The sequence below is a fragment of the Tetrao urogallus genome (genome assembly GCF_951394365.1).
Source record: "Tetrao urogallus genome assembly, chromosome: 11".
In the NCBI taxonomy this organism is placed as follows: Eukaryota; Metazoa; Chordata; class Aves; order Galliformes; family Phasianidae; genus Tetrao; species Tetrao urogallus.
The window spans coordinates 16,919,142-16,932,468 of NC_136824.1; the positions used below are offsets into that span (position 1 = coordinate 16,919,142).

Consider the following 13,327-nt stretch of genomic DNA (forward strand, 5'->3'; position numbering starts at 1 on the left):
AATAGGTCCTGGAAGGAGCTTTTATTATATACGTTAGCTACCCCCGGCAGGTGGAATTATCTTAGGTCTTTTTTTAGCTTGCATCAATTAATTTGTTTTGCGACTAAAAGTTCCAAACCATTCTGACTCAGAAACTGTAATTCCGTGTGGAAGAGCGGTCAGACAGCGCCGGCTCGGAGCTCTCCCTCAGCAGCAGCGCTCCTCCCGCACAGCCGAGAGCACAGCCGACACCCCCGAACCCCAGCGGGGCTGCGGAGCACCGGCCCGGGCCGCTGCCGTGAGGGAGGCGGTGAGGGAAGGAGTGAGGGCGGGCAGCCACGGCGGCCCCCGCCCCTCGCGCCCCTCGGCCGCTCCGCGCGGGGCGTGGCCAGCGCCTCCCGCCGGCAGCGGCGCCCCGTGCCCGCCGCGGGGCTCGGAGGCGGCGGGGCCATGGCCGAGCCGAGCGCCGGGCTGCGCTTCGGCCGCCCCCTGCTTCTTCTCCTCGCCTGCCTCTTCGCTCCCGTCCTCGGGAAGCCCGGAGCCGGCCCCGCCGTCCGCGCCTCTCAGGCGGGTAAGGCGCTCGGCGGGGGTACCGCTCGGCCCCGGGGCCGCAGCCCGGCTCTGGGCTGAGGGGGGAGCGCTGCGGTCACTCCGCGGTGCGGAGGGGCGCGGGGCAGCGCGTTGTCTCTCGGAGTTGAGGAGCGGCCGCCTGACGGCCCGCTGCGGGCGCGGCACGGGCTGAGGGGCGCGAGGCAGCGCGCGAGGGCGGGAAACGAAGCTTGGAGGAGCAAAATCGATGTTCCTTCAAGGAATTATTGATCGAGAAATATTTCTAAGTGCTTTATGGGCGCGTTGCTAAGGCTTCTGCCAGAAAGAATGATAATCCGGGAGTCGCAGGATACGAGCGGGAGGGAAATTAACGGAAGATAAAGTTGGCTTTTCTGAAAGCTCGAAGTTTAGGAAATAGCCCTACGTAGGGTGTAGGGGAACTGGATTGCATCGCCCTCTTGCTTTTAATTCAGCATACACAATTGCAATCTGTTACTGCTAAATGTGAGTGACAAGGTTATTCTGTAACACAGAATTTGGAAACGCAGCGTTTTCCATCGCAGCAGAAGACGGTGAAGATCTCTGCTGCGACCCGAGCTTCTTCCTGACAGCAGGAAGCCACACGCCTTCCCCTCCGAAAGGGGATCTTGGCATTTATTTGTTTATTTCCGCCTCTCTTTTCCTCTTTTTGTTTTCTTTGGTGATTCTTAGAATGCTTCTGCGATGCACACCCTCTAGATTAGGTCTGTACAAGCAAACAGTTTGCCTGTGGAGGTTCTGTGCACTTGCTCATCCTCGCACTCCTTGCAGAGCACAGAGGGCTGCCTGCCACCCCCGTGCTTTTATCATACAACCCACAGTGCGGATGTTTGGAGCAAAAACAGGGCTCCGAGCAGGCAGCCCGAAGGTGATTGTATCTATTTCCTGATGAACTGCAGGCTGCGTGACAGTATAGCATGCTGCTGTCGTTATAAAATTTGTACGTGCACTCATTAGTATGAGCAGTAATTATCCCTTGATGCTAAGCTCTTAGGGGACTGTCTAGTTATACTTTCCAATTATCAAGCTGAAAACTTTGATCTTTTAAATTCAAGTGAGCGTAAGAACTGTTTTCCCTGCTTTCTGCATGCAGATGTCGAGCCGTTGTTCATACTGGTTAAGGCTAAGCAGCGTTGCAGTTGGAAATCTCTGACAGTTTCATGTCTGCAATACGTCACTTTGCTCTGCTGCTGGCTGGCACGATACTGCTGTGCTGGGGGAGAGCAAATAGCAATGCTCCAAATGACTTGAGCAGCCTGAAATAAATGGAAATATGTACAAGTTCCCGCAACACAGGTCTGTCTTGGTTGTACTCTTAACCTTGGAGGTATCTAGATATCCTCTGACGAAACTGAAGACCGTGCAGCAACTGCAACTTGTGATCATTTTAAGGAATAGAGGGATTTGTCGTTGTGTTACATGTATCTTCCGATTAATGAAGGGGGGTTCTCTCTCTGTGTTGAGCATTCTTTATATGTTTTTATTTATATTTTTAAGATCCGTATAGTTAATATAGAAAGTACTCTTCCTTTACTTTTTCCTGTCTGTGCAATAATACTGTGGCTTGTGCTTAAAATTGTCACCAGTTCCCAGCGTAGTCTGATGTGACCAGATCTGCTCAGGGAATTCAGAGGACAATTACCAATGCTCGGTGTAGAAAATTCAGAGTTTATAGGAAAGATGGAAAATTTAAATATATTTCCATTGAAATGACCATGGGACGGTTGTAGAATAAGATACAAAGTGTTTCCACTGCACGTTTAGCTTTCAAAGTGCTTCCTTCATTATAAATTTTGTGAAAGACACTGAAAATTAGAGTATTGTCTTAATAAAAGTGCAAGTGTACCCAAGCAGGTGTGCTGCGTTAATGCCACTCCCTGGTATGCAGGCAAGCTGTTGGGTGTGCTGCAGTTTGCAGCAGGCAGATTTATGGATAGCAGGCTGTGCACTACACCAGAATACCATTAAAGAAGCAAGTTTTAATTATAAAATACGGATATATGGCCATGATGATTATCCTTCATAGTGTTCTTTCTCATTGTAGTGATATTAAATAAGAAACCTGTGCTAGAGATTCTAAATTATAATATTAGACTTCTAAGAAGCCCCCTGCGCCATGGACCTCTTCTCAAAAAGCACCAAGTAGTGATCCAGTTGTTTCTGTTACTAATTGCATTTCCTACTTAATTTTTAACCCATTGTAGCCCTGTCAAAAGTATGCTCCCACTGCATCCATGTTCTTAAGGTAATGATACAAAAAATGAGCGCTCTTGGCATAGAAATGATTGTCTGTGATTGCAGAATTCAAATTTTGGCCACTTCCTGATTTGATTTTTTTATTTTGTCCTGTACACAAAGTCACATGGAAGAAGACTGAGTGGAGAGAGCTTTGGGTGCAAACAGAAGTAAGCGTTGCCTCCAGGATTTATCACTGTAGAGCGCAGCTACCTGCGGTTCAGGCTGCAGAAGTTATTGAGCTCCACCAGGCTAAAGCCACACAGGTGCAGGCATGCTTGGAGTGGCCCTTCAGGAGCTGAAAACCCGCTTCAGTGTGAGCCTTGTTCTCCACTTTGCTAATCCTTTCCATAGGTTTAACTTCTTCCTGCTCTTTTCCAGTGGTAGCCTCCTCCAAGTGCCTGCTGCCTTGCTGCCAGCTGTATTTCCCCTCTTTTGCTCTGTTCTGTACCTTTTTTTCTCCTAACCACCGGTTCTTCAGATTGTTTTAATTAGTGCTAATACCGATAAACGACGGTTACACACGTGGTAATTTTTAAAGCATGCAAATACACAAAGAAGAGTAATTGAACGCATGCAGTCCATGCAGTGGATGAGCTGTGTGTCCTATTAAATAACATACAGAAAGATGAGGGGCTTGTTTTATTTTTGCCCATTCTTCAGACCTTGTTACTGCCTCCAACCTCCTGCATATAACCTCCTCTTACAGCTTATTTAGTAAGCAGAAAAGAGAGCTAGAAGCATGAAAACGTGTGGATATTTCCATGAGAGAGAGGAAAATAGCAATAATTAGTTGAATTATGCTGTTAGTAAATATGGTAATCTCATTAAATCAGTGAGTATGGTGTAGGTCTGAGTGTGAGGTGTTTGAAAACCTTGCTCTGAAGCGTGGCAAAGTGGTAAGGGCACATATCCCCTCTTAGCTCAGCGTAAGAGAAGCTGCATCTGCAAGTGGTGTGTACCTGGAGAGTGCTGTGTTGGTGCACAGGAGGTCGTCTTACAGGAGCACAGAGACTGTGACAGTGCAACTCTGCCTCTGCATTGCTTCAAGGTCAATTAATGCTCACAAATTGTTCACAAAATTCGGTAGCGTTGGAACTTTAACAGGAAAATGCAATTAATGCTCATACAAAAATCATGTATTTATGAAACATTAGGCTGGAATGTACACAAAACTATTCATCATCGAGGAAACAGGGATATAGAAACAGAGAAATTGAGTTGTGTCTTCAGGAAGTGTTCTCTCGGATGTCTGTAATAAGCAGGGCTTGGCAAATCTGTGTGCAGTTAGGAACGGGAAAAAACCCTTGGCTAACGAGGTTGCATTGAGCTTAAATATCAGTAAGAATTCCTAACAGTGGTTCTGCTGCACTGTTCTGACCAGCAGTGCTGACCGAGGTGGAGAAATTCCCTCGTGGTCGGGCCCTCAAAGCACAGCAGAGTGCTGTGATGGGTGGGAGGAAACCAAAAGCTGCGATGCTGCGCTTGTCTGGGCCGGGTGCAGCTGCAGGCAGGGAGCTTTGGTGCATTTCAGTTGGTGTCTTCAGCCCAGCCAAGTCTGCCACAAACGCAAGCCCTTCAAATTGTTGATCCAGGTGGTGTTAAAATGAGTGACAGGCAAACATCGTGCTACCTGCGCTGACCACAGCCCCGCAATCTTAGGCAACAAACTTTAAATAGAGATCTCTGATGTTGCTTTTAATTGATGCTTTTGTTTCCTTTGTCTTCTTTCACAAGAAAGGTTAAACAGTCATTTTCCTGCAAGCACCGTTCACTACTTCATCATCTTCTGTGGCGTGCACTAAATTCACCTCCTTGCCAAGCAAAATAATATTAATCTTTTAAATCTCTCCTCGCGTGCATGTCTGCCTCTGGTTTTAATCTGTTTATGCCATTCTGTGGTGCTTTCCTATTTTCGATGCATCTTTTTTTAGATGGATACTGTTAGTGAGCACATCACTTCTAGAAAAGTCGTGCCATAGCTTTTTGTTATGGTGCATTAAAATGAGATGTTTGTGAACATCTTTGGGTTACTTTGCCCCTTAGCCTGACTATAATAATTATGAAGTCTTTCTTTTGCAGTAGTTTCAGTCAGTTGAAATCCCATCAGTGAGCAGCAAGCTCCTTCGTGTGTTCTGGTGGTCTGTGTGATCTCATGGGCCATCATTTGTTGTTTTCCAAAGCTCTTCCAAACATTCCATTCTCCAGGGAGATGGGAGGAGACATTTAATTTGCTGTTCTTTGTTAACTGTACAAAGACTTTGTCTGTGTAGGTCATCAGTCAGTCTCCAGGCACTGAAATGGATCCCTGAGCACTCTGAAAATGAAGTGACTGACGGCATGCTATTACTTAAAAAGAAACGTGCCTTCTGGTCTATAGAAAAATAGAGGATTTAGTGATAGACACATTAGCACATGTCTAGAAAATAATAAAGATGTGGGGAAAAGTACTTTACAAGTACTGCAGAGCTCACGTGTCGCACCGGCACAAATGTTAGAAGAAGCAAGGTGGAGATAGCTGCATTTCAAACAGGAGCAGAAGCTCTGCAGTGTACTGAAGGCCTGTGTGCTGGTCTTTAAAAGTGCCACTTTGGTTTGGAACAATAGAACTTCAACTCTTCATAGGTAAGTTTTGAGTTTTAGAGATTTCCATGGTTGCATGGCGCCTGGTAAGTGCTATAAGTCAAATGACATGAGTGCATTTTGCCTCTGTTATTATTAGTAGTAAAAGTATCTTCATTTATTGAGCAGTAAATGTGCTGGCAGTACTGAGGGGCCAATACAGCCAGCTCGTTTTGTAACATTCTGACACAGCCGTGGCCATGCTTCTAGATGGAGGGGGATGAGGAACTTATCACTACCTGAGCGTATGCACACAGATGTACTCGTTTAGATCACTGTTAATAAGTTGCTTTTATTGTGCAGGTGTATCTGAACCTTCTTTTATTGCCAAGAGTGAAGATCGTTTGTTTAAACGTTTATTTGAAGACTATCAAAGATGGGTTCGTCCAGTGGAACACTTGAATGATACGATAAAAATCAAGTTTGGTCTTGCAATCTCTCAGCTAGTAGATGTGGTACGTACAGTAAATAAGCTTGTTTCTTTTATTTTACTTTTTCTCCCAAAACTTATTCTCTTCAAATTCTTCTCAAATCGAATCGGTTGGTTTTTCCACTTGGAGTTTTTCCTCCACAGGTTTCTTGTTCCATCTTGTTTCCATAGCAAAACAGTGAGAGTGCATGAAATACAGTCACATGAAAAAAAAGGAAGAGAGGAAAGAATCACAGGAGGGGGAAAATACTGCTTTTTAAGCAGTTGAATAATATAAGGACATAACTGTTAAGTTTTAAAAGTTCTCCTAAAAGTGTATTAGCAAAGACTGGAATGGTTTAGGGGTGCTTTCTGTTTTTTACATCGCAAACTTGCATCAACTGTAGCACTTAGTTACTATTGTTGGAAATAATCCAAGTAATTTTGTCAGGACGGTATCTCTGATAAAAGCAGAATTTATTCGCGATTGTAATGGCGGGCGTCCCACAAGTAGGAGCGCGCCTATGGACACAACATGACAGCCTTTATACCCTGTTTTCTCCCCCTTGCCTCCCCCTTCCCTGTTTCCCCACTGGCTGGGTACTCCAGGTTCACAATCTTATCAGAAGGTTTACATTTACTATTTACTTGTTCATTTATTTGTTATCTGGTGCCAGTCAGTAGTCATCCTGTTGTTTCCAAGATGTCTCGGTGCTCTCCTTGTCCTATTGATATGGTGATTTTCTTTAAAGTCCTTATCGTTAAACAAAGAACACTGGGGGATGATGTCAGGCCTTCCCAATGTCTCTTCAGGCGCTTCCTCGGGCATGCCATGGCTTGTTCTCTGGTTTGCTCTTGTGCAGGATATTCTTGCAGAGTGTATGACAAAATATACATATATACACCTATATACAGAGTATGCGTTCCTGGGAAGGTTCGTCTATACGATAAGTGATGTAAACTTATCAGAGATCTTCCCCAAGTTAATCTACTGGGACTCCCAGAAGGAACTATGATAGTGGAGATCATAAAATAAAAATAATATTATACAATTCTAATGCAGAAACAACACTTGATTCTCACACTATGTGCAATGCAATTTTTTTGTTTTAATAAAATACATTTCATTTTTATAGGATGAGAAGAATCAGCTGATGACCACAAACGTCTGGCTGAAACAGGTGTGTGTAGAAGAGCAGTGAACTCTGAGGTTTCATAACTGCAAATTGAAAATTGGATGCAAGTTTCCTAAATATCTGTTCGCTCGGACGCTGTAGTTCTTTCTTACTTCACGTAGTTTGTTTACATTGAAAGGATGAATTGTTACAAAATTCAGTTTAAAAAAATGAAATATGTTTTTAAAATGTGCCTTATAAAAAGAATTTTGAGGCTGCATTGTATGGCTGCTGAGTAGACCAAGGTGTGTGTTGTCACCATGATGAAAATCACTGCCTCTGTACAACAGGTTTTCTTTCGAGAGCTGTGTTAAGAGAAGTATGAAGGGTTTGTGTATATTGTTATATATTTGTTTTAAGATATTTCTCTTGTCAGGTGTTCAGTGAATAACTACCACTGAAGTTTTCAATTTCAGACCTGTATGTACTTGCTATAAAAAGCTGATTTTGCTCATCACAGCATTTGTTTATGGACAAGAGGCAGCTACAGGCTTGATAATAATCTAAGTCCCATGCTAAACTTAGTGGCCACTATTAGCCTGTGAAATGCTTCTCACAAATCATTCTTAATTTAACTTAGAGAAGTGGTTGGAGGCTCTAATTATATTTGCTGCCTTACTAAATTATTTTTATTTTGGCTATTTTTTTTTTCTGGTTCTTTCCATTCTCTTCTCTCCAATGACTGTAAGTTCAGGCATTTATTTTCAAGAAAACTGTATTACTACTTAGCAAGCAGAACTTACTGCAGTTAAGTCAGCTCAAATGAAATAAGAACTGACCTGAATGTATTTACAATTCTCTCTGATGAAAAATGCAAGTTTCTGAGCATTTGCCCCTCTAGAGCTTTTAGTTCAAATATAAAATACTATCTCTTAATACTTTTACTTGTGTAAACATGCTCTGAAAAAAGATTTTAATACCGTGAGGTCTGTATCAAAATAGTGTCAAATGGCTCTTATCATAAAAAACAAATGCTGGACAATGTCCTTAGTTGTCTGTTCAGCAAATTCAGTGTTGTATGTGAAGTTCAGAAAACTTACAGAAGTGTGATGCATTTGTTTGCTAATTTTAAGTTGCCTGTATGTCTATTTTTATCTGATCACGTCCTGCTTAAATAAACTCCACCTTTATTATGATTTTTACACCTCTTGCATCTACAGGAATGGATAGATGTAAAATTAAGATGGAACCCTGAAGAGTATGCTGGAATTACATCTATTCGTGTCCCATCGGATTCTATTTGGATCCCAGACATTGTGTTATATGACAAGTAAGATTTTAATCTTTTTATATAGAACACCTTTTCCTCTTGCTAACGTGACAAGTGTTATATGACAAGTAAGATTTTAATCTTTTTATATAGAACACCTTTTCCTCTTGCTAACGTGACTCTCCAACCTGCTTGTAGGAGGCTTCTTGTACGTAGTATGTGGATGTACATTTAGTACATTAAGAATTAGCAGTAAGTTTGTTTCTTCAAGAATTGATGGACCCCAGAGGAAATAAGTTTTGAATGAACCTTTCTAATCAATTCAGGTGCATGTGCAACACTTCTAACATTTTCTGGCTTGGTGAGTCAAGAGAGACTGATTATAATTTCAAGCTTGGAAGTGGAGCACAAGTAGAGTGGTTGTTTTTTTTCCCCAATTATTGTGATTTCTCCAGATTTAGAAGTATTTGTGCTGTATTACCAATAGAAACATCAGGGTTTGGTCAGGCTGCCAAAGGTCAGGATTTCTACAATCCCTTGCTTGAATCATCAGGGCTGCTGTAAATTGTACAGATCTTTTAATGGCTTGACAATGTTCTTCACTTTTGTGAAGGTAATTAACTGTGTGAGATTCAGGTTAAAAAACAAAACCAGAACAAACAACAAAAACCACCCCCCCAAAAAAACCAAACCTATAAACCAACAAACCCCCCAGGAAATCAACCAACCACAAGAAGTAAACTATGAACACAGCACAGTACAAAATTGTGGTAGTGAAAGGGGAGAAAGAAGGAGCAAACAGCTGAAACAACAATAACAAAACATCTCTTCCTCCACATATCTCTTTTTCTTTCAGTGCAGATGGACGTTTTGAGGGGACGTCTACTAAAACTGTGGTAAAATATGATGGCACCATTGCTTGGACTCCACCAGCAAATTACAAAAGTTCTTGTACTATTGATGTAACCTTCTTTCCCTTTGACCTCCAAAACTGCTCTATGAAATTTGGTTCCTGGACTTACGATGGCTCCCAAGTTGATATAATTTTAGAAGATTATGATGTTGACAAAAGAGACTTTTTTGATAATGGAGAATGGGAAATAGTGACTGCAACAGGGAGCAAAGGAAATAGAACTGATGGATGCTGCTGGTATCCCTTTGTTACATATTCGTTTATAATTAGACGTTTACCTCTTTTTTACACGTTGTTTCTCATCATTCCTTGCATTGGACTTTCTTTTCTAACTGTCCTCGTCTTCTATCTTCCTTCAAATGAAGGTGAAAAAATTTCCCTTTGCACTTCAGTCCTGGTATCTCTGACTGTTTTCCTTCTTGTCATTGAAGAGATTATTCCATCGTCTTCTAAAGTTATCCCACTTATAGGAGAATACTTGGTGTTTACTATGATATTTGTGACACTGTCCATCGTGATAACTGTCTTTGCTATCAATATTCATCACCGCTCTTCGTCTACACACAACGCCATGGCACCTTGGGTTCGCAAGATATTTCTTCACAAACTTCCCAAGCTGCTTTGCATGAGAAGTCATGTAGATAGATACTTTGCTCAGAAGGAGGAAAAAGGAAATACGAGTGGATCAGAGTCATCCAGAAACACCTTGGAAGCTGCTCTGGACTCTATCCGATATATCACAAGGCATGTTATGAAGGAGAATGAAGTTCGTGAGGTGGGTGTTCTAGTCGTATTAAACTCATTTTGTTAAAAGTGGAAATTTAAAAAAAAAAAAAAAGAACAAGGCAACTGAAACGAAGCACAACAAGAAGGAGGAATGGTTCACTGTGTGGGCACATTCAATATGTGCTAGGTTTTCTAGTTTTTATACTTCACTGGAAGTCATACACTTGTTTCTGCTGGAAAGAAGTACAGGTATGCTCCAACACTGAGCTCCCAGGTTGGTATAATGCTATATGTGAACTCCTGGCATATTTATGCTTTCCTATAGAAGCCCATGTTGTTGTTAATCAAATATGCTCAGGGACACACGGCTGTTACAAGAGCATGTGCAGTAACTGCTACCTGCAGTGCTGCTGCATGCTGTTTTCATAATGAAAGAAGTAGGTATTTTTCATTTTAGTGTTGTACCTGCAGGCTGCCTGAAAAATATATTTGATTTACAATTCCAGAATAATTCCTGCTAAGCCTTTTTCTTGCATCTTTCATTTCCAAATATAGACAATTTTAAATTCCATAGTTTATATTAGTTTAAATACAGGCTGTCATCATAGATTAATTATTTTGTGCTGAGATCAGACTTTGACTGGATGAGCTCTTGAGTGATCTCTTCTAGCCCTATTATCATTTCCCTTTGACAACTTTTGATACAATTTAAAGGATATTTTTCAGTCTGTGCATTTTCACAGTGAGCTATCCTTAGTGTGGGTATTTATGCTGTGCAGGTAAGATCGTTACAAATTAGTTTTCCTTCCTAGCTTTAAACTAGCACCACTTGTAAAAGTTGCTGAGAGGTATGTACTCCTATGTTAGCCTTGGAGCAAATTAATTCTTCTAATGCAGCTTCTCAGGACTGTGCTCTGATATTATCACGAGGGATCCAGACTGGATTTTGAATACCTACTGTACTGTCAAAATAGGATTCTTGTATATACAGTGCAGAGTATGTCCATGTATATACAGCACAAATAGAATAGTTTGCTTAAAGGTATAGTTTTGAGCAAATTGTGGGTCAATTCTCTTTATTAAATTACTTGATTCGATTGTATGTGGCAAGAGAGTTGATAGGTCTTTTGTTTTTGGTTGCTGCAACTCTAAACGCCAGAACTGCACATACAGCGGACTGGGGATTCACTTACATTTTGTTATTTGGCCCCTGGGGAATGCAGGCTTTGACTGCAGAAAGATTTTAGCCCTGGTTGTTGAAAATAAAGTTTACACAGCTGGTGTTGTAGCCTTGCCTTGCAGGATGCAGTAGGCCTGGGAAATGCAGGTAGCTCCAATTGAAATGAAAGTTGCTTTTTTGGCAGTTTTAATTTGCTTGCATGATTATATCAGCTGTACTTGCAAAACTGTCTGTAGACATAAATAATCCTATCAAAAAGGGAAACAGTCTTGAAAGCACTGTGAGTGTTCTACCTGGTGTGTAATTCCATGCACTAATTGTCACAGTTCTCAGATGTTGTGTGTAATCTAGAGCTGCTGTCTGCTGCTAATTGTTTGCAACTTTAGCATCTAGCTTCTGCCTGGGAGTCCTACTCTGTGGTGAGGCTGTGGCATGAATCCTAAATCCTCCAGTATGTTATTAAATTGCATACTGATTTTCTCTCTATACAACTAAGGATGTTCTATGCTCATTGGGGTCAACTGGTCCACTAAAATTTAGCATTTGAGCTGCATATTTTACTGGTCTACATAGAGAGAAGTGTTTTCCTGCTGTGGGTCACAGTGTGATTTATTAATATGTGTATATATTGAAAAGGAGGGGGTAATCAAGTTGACCTGCCTAGGAGGGGGAGGAAAATATGAAGTGATTAATTATTGCAGAGTCTGATGCTGCATTTTCACCCGCTCTTGCACATACTGGACAGCTCTTATGTTCTTTGTTTTTTAGGTTGTTGAAGACTGGAAATTTATTGCTCAGGTGCTTGATCGAATGTTCTTATGGGCCTTTCTTCTGGTTTCAATAATTGGATCACTTGTGTTATTTATTCCTGTTATTCATAAATGGGCAAGTATAATAGTACCTGTGCATATAGGCACTACAAATACATAAGATATTTTTGGATCTCCTGCTTAGATCATTCTAAAAAGGTTTGGTATTGTTAAGTTTCCATGCATGTTCTTTGTAGGCACGTTTCTGATAGGAAAAAAAAATACAGTCCTAAACTTAACAATTGTGATGTTAAAGCATGGCACGTAGGACTCACAGAAGTCAATTTGCTTAGTGCCAGTCTATTAAGATACTTGGACATCAGGTCAAAATCAAAGACCTTTGCAAATATCTGCATGTGCGTGTTAGAAGCAGTACATACTGACACCTACTGAGAAGGAGAAGGATTGAGATTTCTTAATGAAGATCCCTGTAGTCCCATTATTAAGTTACTATGGAAAATATTATATTTACTGTTAAATTTTTGCAGATGCTTGCACAATAGAGTTGTATTTCATCTTATTATATTATGCAAATGAGAACTTGTATCTACACAGTAAATGAAAAATTATAATAGAAACATCACTTGAACTTCCTTTCTTTTCAGCAGACCAATAAACAGAGCATTCTGACTGCGTTATGCCTCCATAAATTTTCAGTGGCATTTGCTGCTAAACTTAAAATCTTGTTAATTCTACCATACTGATGTGACCCTGTGATATACTGAGCCTTAAAATGCTTACAGGATACGTGAGTATTGACATCTCTGTGTCAGCTATATCTCATATATGTATATTTAAAATTAACAATTAATAATAATAAAATTATTTACTCTAAACTATATTAATTAAATAATGGGTGTTAATTTTCAAATTGATTCCAGTGCTGCTATTCTTAAAAGTTTTATTTCTGGCAGAGACTCTAGAAGAGAATGTTTTTCCTACACGTTAGGTTTTGTCAGTTTCTTTGTTCCTCCACAACACAGCTGATTCCAGCAGGGCTCACGTGCAGCCTTTCAAGTTCCCTGCACAGGGAAATGATGCCAACTAATCTGTAAAAACCTGCTGTTATTTTTTTACCAAGTTATAAATAATTCTGGTTGGAAAAGAAACGACTCTTCTGTTCCACAATTCCATCTAGTGTTAGATATCAGTATTTTCTGCTTTCCCATCATAATTTATTTTAAAAGTGAACTTGCAGTCTGATTTAATCCATTAGTACAACAACTTTTTCAGTATCACTAATATTAATGCATCAGAAACTGTGTGAAAATTGCAGAAGTGCTTTGGGCATCTTGTTTCCTTTCCAAATGCAAAGTTTCTTTTTATAGTCCTTCTTAGCTTTGAATTACTTACTCCAGTTTACCCTTATCAGAAAGGAAAACAAAGCAAGGATATTAGCCATGTATCTTTTTAGCTCCCCTCCTGCACCCTGTTCAATAATGTCTGAAGACTCTTAATTATATCATGGGGTAATTGGCAGT

At 40.9% G+C, this 13,327-nt stretch overlaps 1 protein-coding gene across 1 annotated transcript; it reads left to right on the plus strand.

Annotated features, from left to right (window-relative positions):
• Positions 1 to 429: 429 nt before the first annotated feature.
• Positions 430 to 11,967, plus strand: CHRNA5 (cholinergic receptor nicotinic alpha 5 subunit; the record flags this gene model as incomplete). Its single annotated transcript, XM_079540842.1, has 6 exons — positions 430 to 550; positions 5,728 to 5,879; positions 6,970 to 7,014; positions 8,169 to 8,278; positions 9,075 to 9,906; positions 11,806 to 11,967. The coding sequence occupies 6 exons, from the start codon at positions 430 to 432 to the stop codon at positions 11,965 to 11,967; spliced, it is 1,422 nt and encodes a 473-aa protein (XP_079396968.1).
• Positions 11,968 to 13,327: the final 1,360 nt, after the last annotated feature.